This window comes from Drosophila pseudoobscura, chromosome X (assembly GCF_009870125.1).
Source record: "Drosophila pseudoobscura strain MV-25-SWS-2005 chromosome X, UCI_Dpse_MV25, whole genome shotgun sequence".
NCBI lineage: Eukaryota > Metazoa > Arthropoda > Insecta > Diptera > Drosophilidae > Drosophila > Drosophila pseudoobscura.
This window is the reverse complement of record NC_046683.1, coordinates 49615459-49633839: the sequence shown is the minus strand read 5'-3', so window position 1 is coordinate 49633839 and position 18381 is coordinate 49615459. Positions and strand designations below refer to the sequence as shown.

Genomic DNA, 18381 nt, shown 5'->3' with positions numbered 1-18381 from the left:
AGGCAGCTGAAACTTGGCCAGACAATGGAAAAGCTTTTTCGGCCATTACCGTTGGATGTCCCTCTTCCAGTATCCAGTACCCAGTATCCCGTATCCCGTATCCCACCCCCTCTCCTGCCAGCAGTTGGTTTCGCTTTTTGATATATGGTCAGGCATTGATTTTGCCTATATAAGAATATGCGATATAATGTCCAATTAAATTCTAAAGAAAAAAAAACAAAGCTCAACCCCAAACCAAACCAAACCAAAGCCAAAAAAACCAGAAAAACAAACATCGGAAGGCAGTTAGAGGGCTACCAAACTGGGTCCCCTCATAAATTTATACAATTTTATGCCTCCTCCTCCTCCAACTCCTCCAGCTCCAGCTCTGTCTACCTCTCTCCCTCTCCCGCTCTTTTATTTATTTTTATTGTACAACAAAAAAGGCGCTCGACTTCTGCATACAAGTTTCTGCTTCTTTGGCTTTATGGCTTCTTGGATGTGGCCCCTCCCCCTCCCCCGGCCACGGCAGCTGCTTCTTCCCTTTGCATATTATACCAATCGTCGAGGTTGAGGGCATAAATCTTGACTAAAGGCGCCATAGATCATTACTAGGGGCTACAACTAAATCGTACGATATATAACAGAGGAGCCCGAATAGGGGAGGAGCCGCTCTTGCACCATGGGCAGATGATACGAGTACGTAGGGTATGCTGGGCGCTGGGTCTTGGGCCTTGGGCGCTGGGCGCTGGAGCGGATTATTAAATATTAAACTTTATTTGAGTAGGATTTTTGTTCTCGGCCTGGACACTTGGCTGAAAGTTCAAATAAAGTTTAGGGCTGACAGGAATTGGTCAGAAACAGCTTAGAGCTGACGGCAAATGGTAATTAGATGCTGGAATTTATTTCCACTTCAGAACTCAAAGAGAATTGTTTGTGAAATACTTAAGTGTTTTCATAGGTGGCACACTTTAGCCCACATTTACGGTCTTTATTAGTGTTACTCCATGGAGAAACGCGGTAGAACTTTGAATGCTCTTCATAAACAGGATCAACGTAAATTCCACTCGTTCCCAGGTAGTTCTTCCCAGATAAACTTTCAGAATGAAAGATGAACATATTGTACACCAAAAGCCATGTAAACTCTCCCCCTCCTCACCACTCTCTCTCTCTCTCTCTCTATTGGATTCTCTTTTGCATATATGTAAATACATATACTCGTACTGTTCATTGCCGACTGACTGCAGACGACGAAGGTGACTGTGGCTGGGGCTGCGGCTGAGGCTGCGACAGCAACAACGACTACACGGAGGCAATTAAAAAGTTCCTGCAAAAGTTTAATCAACAAATTTCCCACACACCCGCACACACGCACAAGTAGACGCACACTCGCTTAAAAGCGCGTGCGTGGCCTCAAAACTGTCTTGCTAGCCCCCGCCCCCGACCCCCCTAACATCATACAAGTCTTATCCCTCCTCTTCTCATCTCTTCTCTCTTCCGCCTTGCTGCAATCGTGCATTTCATTTCACACATGGCCAATTTTAAGAGAGAGCAAAAGTTTAACAAGCTGCACGCTGATTGCCGGCAGAGGGAGCGAGCTTGTTGCTAAGCAACTTTGTTGCTGGCAACAAGGGCCGGAGCAGAGGCAGCACGAAATAGATTTTCATTTCGTCAAAAACTCGTGAGGGAACAAAACGAAAAAAGAAAAGAAACAGAAAAAATGCAACTTAATTAAGTTGAATTTTCTGTTCTTTCCTTCTATCCCTCTTCTTGGCAGAGAGTTGATTAGCATAATTTTCTCTGCATGTTAACGATGGAGAGGGCGGAGAGGGAGAAAAAATGTGGAAAATTAATTTGCGTCAAGCGCATGCGCGACTTGTCCAGAAAGTTGAATGCTGCAATGTTCTGTTGCAACATGTTCTGTTCTGCTACCCCCCTCCCCCTCCCCAGCCAACCATCCGCCCATCCAGCCATCCTCCTTCTGCAGCAGCTTCCTCATTTGCCTGCTGCTGCTGTAACATTTTAATTATGCCTCGTCGTGCCGTTAGTTTTGATACCCCGTACTGGGAAGTTTTGAAGAATCCAAGCCCAGAAAACATATTGGACTTTCATTAATTGTTGAAATTTTCACCTCTCTGCCACTCACTGTTCGCACCGCACAAGAAATCTTTATAGTGGGTATCTCATGGTCGCAACATGAATTCGGCGGCCAGCACCTCCTCTCTGTGTTTTCTGTAGTTGTTCGTTCATGCTCCTGTTGCTGCTCTCTCTCTCTCTCTCTCTCTTGTTCTTGTTGCTGTTGCTTGGAAGAAGTCGCTTGTAAATTGCAGGCGCAAATAAATTTGTTTGAAATATGTTCGAGAAGTGCGCGGATCCGTCCGGGGGGTTCTTTAGCCAAATGAGAAGCTTAATAGCTTGTACCGGAGGGAGGTGATTGCCTGGCTGTTCACTTTCTGGAAGAAACAGTGACTGTGACTGTGACTCTTACAAAAACAAAAAAAGTAACTGTTTTGCCACTCACTTTTCGCTCACAACTTCTGGGATGAGGCTACCAGTGCTTTCCACTTGAAACTTTATAAGTTTCCCACAAGCTGCTCTGCCATGCCCCACCAAGTCGCAGTTTCCAGAGGCATCCCTGGCTGGATCTTGGCCCTGGCTCCGGCTCCGGCTCTGGCTCTGGCTCTGCCTGGCTGGACGGGGGAATGCCAAATGCAGTGGCACCCGCAACTCGTTGGTCAGCCCGCTGCTGCTGCTGCTCCTCCTCCTCCGATGGCTGGATGGCAACACTGCCACAGGCCTCTCTGACAGACCAGCTGCAGGCGACTCTGCCTCGCCACTCACAGCCAACTGCCTGGGGCAGTCAAAGAGGGAGGGACCCGGAGGGAGGGCAGTCGAAGCGGGACCCAGGCCAAACCGCTTGTCAATCGTGTGGCACGTTTCGTTGCTGCCCCCACCCCACCCCGCCAAATAGAATTGCAGCATTATTTCTTCATCGCATCTCTTGGCTCTCTTCCTCTGTGGCACGTTTCGCCATTTGCCATTTGCCATTGGCCATTTTCTATTTTCCGTTTGCTGTTTTTGCCATTTTCCAACTCTTCCGCCGAGTTCAAGATCGCAGCGCGACGATAGTGTCGCCCGATTCTTCGTGGTCTCAGCCTCAGCCTCAGCCTCGGTCTCGGTCTCAGTCTCAGTCTCTTCTCTAACAACTGTCGTCGTCGTTGCTGTTGCTGTTGTTGCTGTTTCATTAAAAATGATTGATTGCCAATTAATTGAACTTTGCCGATATGTTAATTAACAGCCAATCGAACAGCCAGTCCCCCGTTCCCCCTCCCACATTCTTTACCGCCTTCTTTTCGACCAACCAAACTGTTCCATTGTTCCATTTTCGTGCATAATTTATTAATAAGCTTTCATTCATTTATCGCACAATGTAGCAATTTATTTACTGAATAAATACCAGCCACAGCACAGAATATTTTTCTTCTGTTTGCTGTTGCCCGATTTTATTCTTATTTATCTTCAATTGAAATTCGTAAAATTCCTTTACGTAAAAGGAATTGATCAAATGCCAGATCGCGTGAAAAATATAATAAATTATTTGGAAATTAAACTGTACGCAAATTTGAAATAATTGAGTAATATTTAAATTTCAGATATTTTTAAAGGTGTATTGAAAAATCTCTTAAAAGAAAGGTACATTTCTATTCTTTACGGATTGAATAAACATTTCTAAAAATACTAATGATTTATTGTCGAAAATCTTTTGAAAATCATTGCCTGTTCCGCCAAATTCGAAATAAAGACATAGAATTCTCTGAAAAAGCGAAGATTTTCTCGGATTGAATGGCGTAATATATGGATGACACACACACACACACACACACGTTGGCATAAATATAAACAACAATTTTTGGAATGCAACTTCCTCGGTCGCCCCCCCCTCTCCTACGCCATTGCTCTCCTTGTTTATGCCGAAAACTTAAACAATTTTATGTGTGCTGAAAAGTTTTCGGCCACTAAAAGCGCAAAAAAAATGTTCACACGCGATAAACAAAGCGACTCCCAAAGCGGGGGGAGCGGCGCAGGGCAGAGCAGGGCAGCGCAGGGGCGAAGCAGTCAAAACGGTAAGAGTCGAGCAGCAGCAGCAGCAGCGGCGGCAGCGGCAGAGCAGATGCAGCAAAGAGCAAGCAGAGTCTTGTAGAGGAGCAACAGAAGAATCAACAAAGCAGCATAGAGTCTCGGGAGCAGCAGATATTTCAGAACTGGACACACGAGACTCCGATGCCAGCAATCGAATAAATGTGAGAGAAGCTTCCCAGCTGGGCTGCTGCTGCCCCGTTTAGCCAGTGCTTTGGCGAGAGCTTTTGGTCTATCTACCTGAAGTGAGCCTCAGCCAAGCCACAGACAAACATGTCGAAGTGGCAAACCAACAACAACAACAGCATCAGCAGCAGCAGCAGCAGCAGCGACAACAGCGGCTAGAAGAGCGGCGACAGTGCCTGCAAATTGTGTCATGTCATGTAAAAAAAAGTTTTGTTGTTGCTGTGCTTTTTTATAGTGCAGAAAGTTCGCTTTTATGTTGAGATTTTGCTCTGGCGCGCGGCCTTTCTTATGTCTTTTCACACTTTCCCAGCCCCAAGGCATCAAGCGAGAGAGAGACAGAGAGAGAGAGAGAGAGAGAGACGGAGAGAGCACTTAGAATGCAGAGTAGAAAGAATGAAAAAGCACATGTAAGCGGACACCTTGAAGTGGTTAACTGTATGAGTTACTTAGCCACCTTCCTCCTCCAGGCATAGGTGGGGCCCAGGTGGAACTAAATTTCTAAGATGCCTGCGAGCCCACAAGTGGGCAAGTGTGTGGGGCTTCGGCATGGAAATATGATATTATCTGTGGGCCCAGCCCAAGAGCGGGCAAAATGTGGTCAAAAGGTTAAGTTGTGATTTGGAAATGTAGGTGAATGAATTGAGAACAGAAAAGGATTACGAGTAGAATGAGATTTGCATTGCATACCCCACCCCCGGCTCACTCGCCAAGAAAGAGAGAGAGAGAGAGAGCCTCTAATAGTATTTTCGTCTTGTCTTAACAACAAGATCCCTTTTAATCTACATCAATCAGCAACTTCAAAAGACTCTGGCACAAAACGATGGACATAATTAAGATTTCTTGGAGCTACGTGTAGATTTGCCCCCAAACAGAACCGAACAGAAAAGAACCGAAACAAATTAGTGGCAATGAGCTAATGAACACAAAACACTTCAACTTCAAAGACCCATCATAGACGACCATCTGCCATTCATCTTCCTCAGCTCTACCACAATTTCCAGAGCTGTCGGCGATCATTTCCATTTCCATTACGAATGGTTGAGTTCTATGGATGAGTTCTGTTGTAGTTCTGTAGTTCAGCATTTCCTCATTTGCCTCCAAGCCAATTCTCAGAAGCACACACAAATCAGACGACGCGATGGCGGCATTTCAAAAAAGGGCCTCCAACGTGTTCCCCGCAGACACAGATACAGATACAGATACAGACACAGACGGACAAGATTTTTGCTCTCATTTCAAAATGTGGCATTAAACGTACAAATTTTGCATGGTCTGCGGGGAATGGAGGTGGAGGTGGAGATGGAGAGACAGCAAATAGTTGGATGGATGGATGGTTGGATGTTGTGTCATCGCGTCTGGGATTTGGGCAGATACAGTGGAAACACTTTAAGATATTTCGGATCCTCTTTTCCAGTTGGTTATATATTAGAAAACTATTTGCATTTTGTAAGCCTTTGTGTGGCTTTCGTAGCCGTTCCCAAAGGTCATGCCCCATTCCGCTATGATTTGCGTACTGATCCCACTCCACCCTTCTGTTTTTTCTCTCTCTCTCTCTTTGATCTTTCTTAATGGACAGCAACGTTTGCGTCTCATTCAAACAGAATTTATGATCTGCGGCAGGGAAAGAGTGCAAGTGAAAACGAAAACGACTAACGACCAACGATCCTCGGATTCAGATTCAGATCCAGATATGCACAGACGATCAACGGAAGCCCCAGAGCCATGTATGTGTAATCAGTAAGCAGTTAACACAACAAGCCAATTAATTGAAAACAAATTGCCCATTAACTTGGCCAAATAACAAAGACCTATAAAACGATCGTCAGGAGAGAGAGCGAGGGAGGGAGAGAGAGAGAGAGAGGCAGAGCGTGCGATCGGTAAACGAAACCAAAATTCACTTGGCCTGGCGATCGCTTCGATTAAAGTCCATTGCGGAGTGGAGCGAGGGAGCAGATACATAGATAGACAAACAGACAGAGACAGAGAGGAATGGAGAGAGGGAGAGAGGGGGGACAGGGGATCGTTATGAGTGGTACAAGATCGCTTGATCAGATCTGCAGCAACAGCAACATCAACAACATCAAACAGACGGCCGCTTCAATGGCTTGATTAATGTGCCCCACATCAATCAGAGTGTGTGCTGGGGCTCGGGGGTCTCGGGGGTCGGGTCTCGGGCCTCGGGTCTCTTGCAGCATAAACACACAAATCTTTAGCGGGGCGGCGCCGCACAAACGATTCCGAGAGTGTGCTAGAGAGAGACAGCCATAGGGACACCCACACAATTCCTGTTCGGTTCGAAACGAGCCAGAGCCAAAACCAAAACCAAAGCCAAAGCCAAAGGCTTTGTCAAAATAAATGAACAAACATAAATCGGGTAACACCAAACAACAGACAAAAACCAAAACCAAAACCACAAAGTTTTACTCAAAGGAAATCTCTCTTCCTCCCTCCGCCGAATTACAAAGTGACGACTGATCGAGTCAGCAACAGAAAATAGGTGGAAAAAAGACTACATACATACATACATATATACGAGTATAAAAGAAAACAATAACAATACAAAGACTACAGACGGAGTTGCTTAGTTTAAAGATCACGATCTTCCACAGTCTTTGGAACATTTGCCAAAATGAGCAAAAACCCCAAGCAGGCGCAACAACAACAAATCACGTTTGTGATCTTGACTTTAGACATCAGACCGACCTGAGCCTCAGTTTCAGCCAGAAAAGAGCCACAGAACACAAATGAAATAGCCCCAAGCCCCAAGCCCCAAGCGAAACCGAACCGGGCGAAATATAGCCAAAGAAAAGTCATTTAAATGGCTTGGAGCTGCTCCCAAAGTGGGAGTCTTTCTTGTAATCGTATATTCCATAGAAATGTACGTATATACTCGTATGTATAACCAAATCTCAAGGGAAACATTTGTTCAGGCCTGAGCAAGAAGTGGGCAGAGGCAGTCCTATATATTTATAGGATCAGGGGATTATTTGTTCGGCTGCAAGAATGAAGAGATATCTGAGAGAAGGGGCAGGATTAATGGAAAAGTAAGGCTACAATCTACAGAACTACTTCCCACTGAAATTGGTAGTAAATTGGCGGTAATCCGATACTTTCGATCCCCTTTCGATCTACGGCCATGTGCTTAGGCCTAGACAAGTTCTACTTGTTTTTTTTTGGTTTGGTTTTGTTTTCTTTTCTTCGGTTACACTCTTTTTTTAGGTTGTTTGTTCGTTAGCTGTTGTGTGTGTGTGTGTTTTTTTGTTTGTTGAACAAAGTGTTGTATTTGCTGTATTCCAGGCTGTAGTTGTAGTTGTAGTTGTTCTTGTTGTAGTTTGTTGACTGCTGGAGCGATTTGGGTAACATGACAATGAGATATTGGGAACACTGCTACCACAATGGGTTCATTTGGGTGTCGGTGCTGCAGAGGCTTCAAGGTACTCGGACACGTACACAGAGTCGTACGGTTTCCGATTTCGGATGTCGGATTTCGGCTCGTGAACTTTTCAGGCTCGCTTTTGATGGATTTCCTGGCTGCCTCTGCCACTGCCAGTGGCACTGCCACTGCCTCAGTGACTAATAATTTCCCGCAATTGTTTGCTTCGTGATGAAAATCATAAACCAAATTTGGTATTCAATTGGGCAAATACGCTTAATTAAAGACAGACCGGGCGGTGGGAGGAGGAGTCACAGTCGGAGTCCCTTGAGAGTTCCTCTTCCTCTTGCAGCCGAAAAAAAAAACCCATAAAGAGGGAAATAATTTTCCAAACAAATGGAAGACAATCAAATGAAATGCTCCGCCTTTCAGCCTGTCAGCCTCTGGGCCTCTCGTCCTCTCGCCCCCTTATTCTGGCACTTAACTGAAAGAGGAAAATGGCAACTCATCAATTTTCCACGTGTGATTTATTAACTAATTTGCCTCAACCGCATTTAAATGCGCTTTTCACACAGGCACGTACCACAAACAGAACGGCAACGGCAGGAATGAGGTGGAAAAGAGAGAGCTGAAGACACGTGGAAATTCATTAGACAAAAGTGCCTTTCATTTTCTCGTTTTTCACATTATTAGCGCAGCTCAGGGCTCAGAGGAGGGAAAGCCGTGGGGCGGTAGGTGTCTCTGAACCTCTTGAGAAATATGCGAAAAACATGAACAGCGACGAACAAAAAGAAAAGTGTTTAGGCATTAATTATTTGGATCGAATCTCTCAGGGAAATGGGCAGGGATCCCTGAATAATGGGGATTAGCGGTTTCGCAATTTCCTATAATTTACAGCGAAAGCAAATGATTTTCCCCTGAATGTGGCAAATAATTCATTGAATATTCTGGCAATATGTATCCGAAAGATACATTTCGAGCAAGCAGTCGCTTGTGGGAGGCTCCTCTGTCTCTGCTTTTAAATATAGAAATAACTTATTATTGATTCAAAACTTTATCCCCCTTACAAAATTTACAACACATTTTATTTTCGATTTTTTTTTCTGCATATGTATCGCCGCCCCCATGGGCTAATTTCATTTTTACGACTTTTATGCGCCGCGAATTTGCGTTTTAATGTATATTCGTACGTATTTTTGTTGTGGCAGATTTTCTTTTGTCTTTTTGGCTCCAGACTCCGCTCGGATGATTTATGGGGAGATTTCTTTGAATTTGAATCGGGCACCCTCTGCAGTTGGTGGCCCCCTCGAACTGCTCCGCTCTGCATTTGGCGTTAAAAATATTGCCAAATTGCCATAAATTTTATTGTATTTTGACAAGTAATAAAAATGCAGGCCACAGACCGAAAGAAAAAATGAAATGAAATGAAATAAAATAAATGCAAGAAAATGCAATGCGAGGGAAATCCGAAAATGTACAATGGAAATAGAAGAAGAGGTGGAAGGGGAAGCGGGGAAGGGGAAGTGGAAGAGAACCCATTTTGTAGCTAATTTGCATTTTATGTACCCCAAAGAGTGTTCGCTGAGGCAGAATAAAGACGTTGACAAATGCCAGTTTTTGGTGATTCGTCTTCGGTTTTCAGTCGTGGTCGTCGTCGTCTCTTTGTTGAAAGATTTATCGGGGGGGAATTCATTCGCTTGGGCTACCCAGATGGTGTTCCTCAATGGGTTTCTTTGCCATTCAAAGCTAATTAGCATCATCAATACAGTGGTCCGTATTATAGTGGGCCAGGCGTTTTGTCTTTTGGCCATTACCATTTGAAGTTATCACTCAATCAATGGGTTGGTAAATAAAAATAAAAATAAAAAACATCATAACAGAAATCCCCCTATAAAGTTACATTTAAAATTCAGTTTTAAAATGGCAACTTTGTGTCCAGTTTTGGGTTTGGTTTTTTACTTAGCCAGAAGTGGGGCATAAAACGTTAACGATTTCGAGAGCTGAGTTCTCTTTTTATGAGTGGGTCGGCCATATATACAGTATATGGTATGTATAGGGATGGGAGGGAGCCCGGAGCTCGAAGCCCGAAGCAGGTTTCTGCAGCTGGTTTACGGCTTCACGTAATTAGGGCTATGTTTTACCGATTACCGATTAAGCCTATTCCCAAGGGTTCAGAGGTTGATTCGATCGTTTGCAGGATCCCAGTTGAACCTTAACTAGTTTTTCGTTCGCCCGAACTTAACCAATTCCTTGCCTTTGGGCCCCAACCATTTAATAGCCACAGTATCCATTAGCTTGTTTATATAAAAAAACGAAAAACGAATGAAAAAAAAACTTCCCATATCTTGCATAATCGACAATATATTACCCACACAGAGACACACACACACGCACAGACACTTGGAGGAAAAGTTTTTCAATTTTCCAAAGACCCAAACACTCGTCTCGTACACCAAAAACAAATCCGAAACGCTGCGTGTAATTATCATAAAGCGAAATCTCGTAGCGCCAATATGAAGCTCATAACTTGTCCAAGACCCAGGAGTCCGGGCTGGAGGTTGTCCGGGAGATGGGGTCTGGGGGGGAGGGGGCTGGAGGCTGGAGTCCTACCCATTTGGTGGGGTTCATAACGATGTAACTTTCAATTTGCGTAATTTTCAAAGTGACTGCGAGGAAGAAGCGTGGCCAACTGATCCCTCACCTAATGACTTCTGCCGTGTGATGCTATGAGAAATGGATGCCCGAAAGTCCACGTCCACGAGGAGGGAGGCCTGCAGTGGGGCGTGGCGGTGTCTGTGACTGTGTCTGTGTCTGTGTTTGTGTTTGTGTGTTGAGGTGCACGCTTGTCATAAAATGCCGCTTATTATGTTGGCTATTAATTTTTACAGCCTGGACGCGACTATGGGGACCCAATGCCCCAAGTCGCCTGTGGTTGGTGCGGTTCTGAGATCGTCTTGGCTGGGCTGGGCTGGGCCGGGCCGGGCCGGGCTGGGGAAAAGACTAGAGATGGGCAAGACTAGAGATGATAATGGGCATGTGGACTATGGACTATAATTGCTGAGGCATCAATCGGTTCTTTTGTTTGCAAACTATCGATAATTGGAAGAGCCCCAATAAGTATTTCGTTAACTATCGTATCGATCGTCGGTCTATCGCCTGGACGATCCACTCACGGCAACTCTCCCATCCCTAGCTCCCAGTCGGAAAGGCAGGAATCTTGTTGGCGCTCCATGGCAATTTATGACAAGCAGGCAACGCTTCTTCTTTCCTTGGCCATGGTCATGGCCGTGGCCGTGGACGAGGACCCCGGCTGCCATGGGTTGCGTTGCCTCTCATATCGCGGCTTCTATCGCAGATGTACAAATTTATTTTTGCGTTTGGATAGAGCCGAATGGTGCCGTGTGGAGGCTAGCAGGAGGCTAGCAGTCCGGCCTGGACCGGCCCATCATTAGTACTAACAAGCGACATTACGCGGCTTTAGTTTGGGGCTAGTTTTCGGAATGCGTATTTGATATGGTCTTGGTCTTTGAGCCGCAGCAGTCTTAGCCTTTGTCTCTCCTTTGGGTATGTTTATTTAATGAGAACTTTTGTGGAATTTTTATTGCCCCATGCGGAGGATGGCCCCGTCACCGTCCCCGTTCCCGTCCCCGTTCCCGCCGGTCCTCGAGTTTTGGGGCGGAGTCTGTCCGCGTACTTATCGTATTTTTGATTTTTCATGGGTTTATTATATTATTTCGATGTAATCGTATGAGTTGGTCCAGAAATTGGCTTTGATTGTTATGTGAATGGACATACATATGATTGGTCCCCCCACAGATGGTTACGTGGCTAATGGGTTTATTCTCTATACTCTATACTCTATTTTGCTTTTTTATTGCCCTGCGTACTCATATCCGACTAATCAGATCCGATTGATGATCTGTGCGCGAACATTTCATTACTTACTCTACTCGTAATTATGTGGGTACAAGAGCTTAATAGCCTGGGACTGGATTACATACCTGAAAGATGGAAAAAAGTACGAAATTAGTTGGGTAAATACATTTTGTTTGATTAGAGACTGCAGAACAGAGCGAATAGAACTGCAAAATGGGTTTCTCTGCCCAAAATACTCGCACTTTCCATTCGGAAAAATAAACATAAGAATATATTGAAAACAATTTTCCAAGTACAATGGGCTGGCAATTCGTGTGGAAATTATAGCGTGACTGCCGGGAGACTCTTCAGTGACTCAACAATATTTCACTTTTATTGTTGGCATTTTCATGCTGTTGCATAATCACAGACTGTATCTGATGGATGCCCTGCCACCTGGCCATCTCTTCCCATGGCAGTGGCAACATCTGCCTCTCATTGTCTTCTACCGTACCTCCCACCACCCATCGGGAGTGCACCCAGATCCCACCGCTCAGCAGATCCCAGGGAGAGCCAGCACTGGGCCATCTATGTAAAGTAAACATTTTAATTACGAAAAAAGCCAAAGCAACTTTGACTTGACTTTTTCCACTTGTTTCGTCTTCAACTTTTCAGGTAAACCGGGGGGCACAGCCCCCCCCCCCCCTCTCCCCTCTGTCCCCTCTTTACACGTATAAGGCCGATGTTGTGCCTGACTTGCCATATAATTAAATACAAATAACAATTAAGATATACGAAGAGCTCAGCCGCAAGTTGAAGTTGAAGTGGGGGCTGGCTGGCTGGCTTGCTGGCTGGCAGCTCCATTTGCGGCTGCGAGCACGGATCAAGTCGGGCCAAAAACATAATTTAAGTTTTTTAATTAAAAGCAACCGACTTGTTTTGAGAAATGGTTTTCCAGCCACGACATTTATGAATTGAGACGTTAATTGTCATCCACTCTATTAGATTCGGGGGTTCGCCTCTGTTCGGTGCGGTTCGTCAATTGCCGGGACAGGCCTGTCCCATGAAATTGTCAAAAAAAAATATATATCTATCTATCGAAATACATATATCTTTGATAGGCAGACCGAAAATAATTTTCATATTTAATTGACAGTTTGGGGCTGGTCTGAAAGAGAGTGCCAGTGCGAGTGCCAGTGCCAGTGCCTGTGCCTGTCAGTGCTACCAATTCCATTAGCGCGACTTGTCAGCGGAGTAGCGATAGTATTACGCAAATACCCTTTGATCGGAGAATGCAGAGAATGTTCCACCTTTTCCTTTTTTCTGCATCGATATTTGATCCGAAATTTCGGTTTTTATTTCTCGCTCACTCTCCATTTGATTTTCCCTTGTGTGCGCGTACGTTTGCTTGCTTTACACTGAAAAAAATGAATTGCAGATAGAGCCAAATAAAAGAAAATATTCATTGCATAGCCGAAGGCACACGAACTCCATGTATTATGTATTGAGTCATTCGGAGTCTGCTAATATTCATCAGAATTCCCACTGAAGGATTCGTAATGATCGAAAGCATTAAAAGGGGCACGGCTATAGCTCTGATTTTATGAATACTGTGGATTCGGTCAGTGTTCAATTTGTATCTTTTATATATGGTATCCCTTAGTCTAGGCCACGCATATTCTCGAAATTTACGAGTGTTTCGGCTCTCTTCCCGCCGCCTGGCTTTGGGGCGTTTTGGTGTCTGTCGCTTTACTTAATGGCAACATGTTTTACAACATTATTAGACAGGCCGAAATGGAAGCCAGTTTTTTGTTTGGTTTTTCGGTTGCAGACCAACCACTGGCCAATTTTAATTACCAATATTTTCCAGGTGTCGATACCCACTCGACCCACGCCAGGGGCAGCATTTTGCATTTTATGACAGGCCATATAACCCACAGACAAAACACACACTCGTACACTCGTGTATAAATCTATTGGCAGAAACCCACTGTATATGGTAGCTGCTGTCTAATTAGCGTTTTGTGACAAGCAGAGAACAAAAAAAACAACACTTTGAAATAGTTTTGTAATTGGCAAACATTTTGCCTGACCCGAGCGGAAATTATTTATTTAATTTCATTTGTATTTATCGGCTTTGGGCTTAGCAAATTGATTTGTCGTCGCTGCCGTCTGGTGGTGGGTGGGTGGTCTGGTTCCGGGTCGGATCTCGGGCTCTATATAAGCCTCTTATTTTTCCAAATTTTATCAATTGAGAATTCTTTAAAAATATGACAGGGCATTAGTAAGCAGCTTACCAACGTCTCAGCCCAGCCAAATGTACATCTGTATATTCTGACAAGTCCTAGAATTCGTTTAGGGTGATTTCTTGTTTTGTACACATCACAGATAAGATGATAAGATAGGGTATTTTTGTGTGTGTTCTTATCTTGATTGATTGGAACTAACTTGGCAAGAAGCGGCTTGTCTATTTGCCCATTTCCAATCAGATATCGATGGGGCTAATTATATATAAAATACGAGTATATAAGGTAAGGGCACTCCCATTAATTACCGAATATTAACTACTATTTTCGTAGTATTTTTGTTCGAGGTATTCATATTTTCCCAATTTCACAATGAAAGATATTTTGAGAATTTTGGTTTGATAAATATTCTTTTGTTGTGTTTTATTATTCTTTTTTTGTGTTTTTTTTTATTTTTAGTGTTATACAAATTAAATTCGTTTTATGAAAAAAAAAATTGGGCAATCACTTATCACTCCACCAGTAGAGAAGGCAGAAGGCATTATGGGGCATGAATCATCGGCCTGCCTGCCTTCATCACTAGCCTGGCAATGGATCACTGCTGAGCCTTTCATCACTACCCTTTTCTAGCAGTGATGATGATGATGATGCGATGGAGGGCCATGGTGATGGTCAAAGTGTCCGTGGTGCCCATGGTGTCCGTGGGGTCCGTGATGTCCGTGGTGGTGGTGATCGAAGTGGTGTGGCGGCGGTCCATGGTGGTGGTGGTGGTGATGATCGTAGTGGGGCGGCGGTGGAGGTCCGTGGTGGTGGTGGTGGTGATGATCGTAGTGGGGCGGCGGTGGAGGTGGTCCGTGGTGGTGGTGGTGATGGTGTCCATGACCGCCCATACTCAGGCCAAGGCTGATGCCGAACAAGCCTCGTTCCTCGTGATGTGGTGGCGGCATTTTGTGCTTAGATTCCTTCTTTTTTGTCTAGTGATTAATTAATTAATTCCTTTGTGTATGGAGACCTCCTCTCCGTGGCTGTAGAATGCGAACTGTGCTTCCAACCTGACGAAATGCCCGCTTATATACATCATACAAGGGAATATCGCTTGTTGTGCTCCATTTGTTCAGATAAGATTACTTCGATTGGTGTATCTTATCGAGAGGCAAGTGCTGCGGGTGACTCAATGGGGATTCACTGTACTCTAACACGCCAATCGGATCATAAAGATGGTTGTATTATTGTTCATATCCATGAGTAATACCCACACTCTGGCACTCCCTCCCTTTGCGGGTACTTTCCATGCCAGTAATCAAATATATTGAATACAAACGGATGTTTTGAACACACATAACACTCCTCTGCCACTTCTTTTTTTAGTTTGGACCGCGAGGTGCTCGCATGAAAGCGAGTGAGAGCGAGGAATACTTCTACTCTTTCCGCCTTATTTACCAGATAGAATAGGTAAAAGCGTGGCCGCACCGAAGTGTATATACCCTTGATATAGAGGTCCAATCCTATCCCATTCAAATGCCAACTTTTAAGCTGAGAAGCAATACAAGTACGAGTACGGCTTTGGGTGATTGCCATGATTGGGTGATTACATGAAAATCCCTTGCATGTGCTCATGCTCATTTCCGTACCGGGTGTTTGCTGCTTCGGCTCAACAATAATCGTATTGATTGTGAGTAAAACCGCAATGAGTAAACGTCAACTAGTCTGATTTGATTCATGTGCAGCAGTGGTCGACGCGCTAGAGCTCCCAGCGCCAAGGGCCAAGGCCTCTTCGGTTCGGCCCTCTTGGGGTCTTGAGTGATTTGGGTGAGTGACTCAAAGGTGATCTTATTCATGATCCGAGTATTAATGAGATTTTTGCAGATCTCTGTACGAAACGTATGACTAATTTTGGTATACTCTCAGCCAGGGTATGGAAAAGCGTGGAAAACGTGGAGGTACGGAACCCGGAAAAAAGAGGAAACGAAAGCCAGAACACACTGGAGACCCCAAACAAAACCCAAGAGGAAGGCAGCGGCAGAGAGACGCCGATGGTTGGTTCTATGGAAGGAGTCTGTCTGCCGGCTTTATATGGAGATTGGTTTGATGGGCTTGAGGTTCTCTGTTGCCCCTTCGCTCAGTAGCTCCCTGACTGTCTCTCTCTCTCTGTCTCGTTTTGCTTTCTCTCATGTGAAAGCGACTTTAGTGCGTGACAATAACTTTTGCCTTTGAGCCTTTTTAATGGTGTACGGGTAAGGGGACGGGGCTTATGGGAGGGGGGGTGAGCTGCGGTGGGGCTCTGATAAACTGCGTTAGAAGTTATAAAGCGATTAGAATGTGTCTGGAGTGTTTCTTTGGGGGTTGTCAGAGACAGGGACAGAGACGGCGACAGCGGCAGCGACAGAAAGAGAGCAGGAAAAACTTTGCTCCTGTATCAATTTAATGCTTATTTAAAGTGCGAGCACAACCCGAAACAGCGGGTGGTGGGTGGTGGGTGGTGGGTGTCGGTGGTATATGGGAAATGAATGAAAGAGGGAGGGGGAGGGGGAGTGCCAGTGCCAGTGCCTTGGTCGGAATGCAGGTAATACATAAATTTGATTTTATCTACTTGCGTTTGAAAGAACTTCTGCAAAAAGTTTGATAATACATTTTATTAGCTCTGCAGAAAAAAAGAAAAACGAGGACACAGAAAACCGAAGGCAATAGGGGGGACGGGAGGAGGGAGTGTTGTAACTGGAGGATTCGGGAAGGAGAGCTGTGAGAGGAGCGTGGAATCAAAAGCATCTTTGAAAAGCTCTTAAAATTATATTCTTGGATTATTACCACTTAGTATTCCAGCCACCCCCCCACGCCCCCCATTTTCATAGAGTTTTTATCATTCCATTTCTCGCATATCTCTGCCTCAAATATATCACGGTCTGACTCATGAGCAAGCAAAACACATAAACCCCACAGGAAAATCAGAGCCAACCAGATTCAGTAAATCGCAAATTTTCTATGCATTTTTTCGCCACTCCTCCTCTCCGCCGAGGAGCCAGACAAGCAAATATATGTACATTCCCCGTATATGTATTATATATGTATGTATGTATATAAAAAGAAACCATAAAAAATGCAACAGACCATAATAATTTCAACGTTTTTTTTTTTTAACATTTTCTGCTTTTGTCGCAGCTTTGCTCAGCGTTCCCTTTCCAGCTCCAGCTCCAGCTCCAGCTCCAGATACAGCTGCAGCTCTACCGCTCGCTCCATCTCCAGCCCCATCGAGGATTCAGGGTCTGACTATGCAAAAATGCAGCAGCCAAAAAGCATATAAAATTATTATGTGACGAGGAACGTGAGGCAGGGACATGGCTGGGAGGCCTTCCTGGACTCGGCCAAAAATCAGACTCAGCATGTGCACATATTCTCGTAAAGCTCAAATAAACTCGAGATCTTGACAAAGGGTTAAAGGCCATAATTGTGCGCCGGAAGGGGGCGGGGCCACCTCTAAACGTGGCCAGCCGAAAGTGGAAAGTGGAATTGGTATTGAAAGTGTAAACACAACCAGCGGGGGGGCGGGGCCCAGGCCCCCAAATGGGTCAGTGAAGGGATCGTGGGCTATAGCCGTTTTAATGGATTTGTGTTGAAGAAATATTTCATTAGTTGGAAATCGTGAATCGCCTCTTAGAAGTCTACATTTTTATGTCATTTTATGAAGGTATTCGAATGGTTTTTAGGGGCATTTCAGCTAATGGAGTTCCAAATATATTTCCGAGATTCCTTTCTTAGAGAGTTCCCTTTCTCATACAACAGATGGGCATATGACGGCTCTGCCAATTAAGATTTCAATTTCCGCAAGTCAACTTCAAAGATGCTCGAGGGATGCCACCCCCGCAGAAACAAAGCCACCGGCACATGGACGATGGATGCGAGTAACGCCAGTTCCCCAAATCCAGAGACCCATCATCTCCGCATTTGTTGACATTTCATTATGCAGAGCATAACCCACCCCTGGCCGCGAGATGTTAAGGGATTTTCCGGATTTCGAGGGTTGCTATATCCAGATTTTTGTTTTGCCTACACACGTAATAAAAATAATAATAATATTTTGCCCCTACCCCTACCCCACTCCAGCCAGCGCGTGTGTATAATTTACGATAATTGCCACGAAGTTGTGACATTTTCAATTAATTCGGTGCTTCACTGTATCAACAGTTGTCACCGATAAAACTCCATTCGATTGTGAACAGACTTTGGGGGCTAATTTTTGCGTTATAGTATTTGTCGATTCCCTACCGGATATCCTATATCCCAGATCCCAGATCCCATATCATGAATGTGATGAAAAAGCAGTTGAAAAATCATTGCTTATTGTTAATTTATTTCCCTTTTGGCTGTGAAAATTTCCTTCGTTTTTTTCCTCCATTCTTTTTCTCTCTCTCTCGTTTTTATTGACTTTATGGACTCGTACACGGATGTGGCATTTCCGGTAAGGAGTCGTCTCCCACTCTGTACCCCCGCAATCCTAAGCAGAAAAGTGGAGAAGGGGATGGGGACGGGAACATTGACCAGCATAAAAGAGGAAGAGCCCCAGAAAACACAATACAATGTGGGACAGAAAGAGAGACAGACAGACAGACA

General features: G+C 44.7%; 2 protein-coding genes across 5 annotated transcripts in view; both read right to left on the bottom strand.

Moving 5' to 3' along the window:
• Window positions 1-18381, bottom strand: part of fz (frizzled class receptor) — a 126329-nt gene that overhangs the window by 61284 nt on the left and 46664 nt on the right. The window contains exon 5 of one of the 4 annotated variants that reach the window (XM_033381882.1): window positions 11654-11676. The exons of the other annotated variants lie outside the window; for them this stretch is intronic. Within the exon in view, the coding sequence (XP_033237773.1) occupies window positions 11669-11676 (8 nt within the window). The 3' untranslated portion in view covers window positions 11654-11668. Of the gene's footprint in view, window positions 1-11653; window positions 11677-18381 lie in introns of those variants that run through there. 4 annotated transcript variants of the gene reach the window in all.
• On the bottom strand, window positions 14193-14850 carry LOC117184442 (uncharacterized histidine-rich protein DDB_G0274557). Its single transcript, XM_033381883.1, has one exon. The coding sequence runs from the start codon at window positions 14721-14723 to the stop codon at window positions 14403-14405; it is 321 nt and encodes a 106-aa protein (XP_033237774.1). The 5' UTR covers window positions 14724-14850; the 3' UTR covers window positions 14193-14402.

Excerpts from the sequence above, each read along its gene's own strand:
- LOC117184442 (XM_033381883.1), bottom strand. The coding sequence starts at position 14,723 with ATGCCGCCACCACATCACGAGGAACGAGGCTTGTTCGGCATCAGCCTT.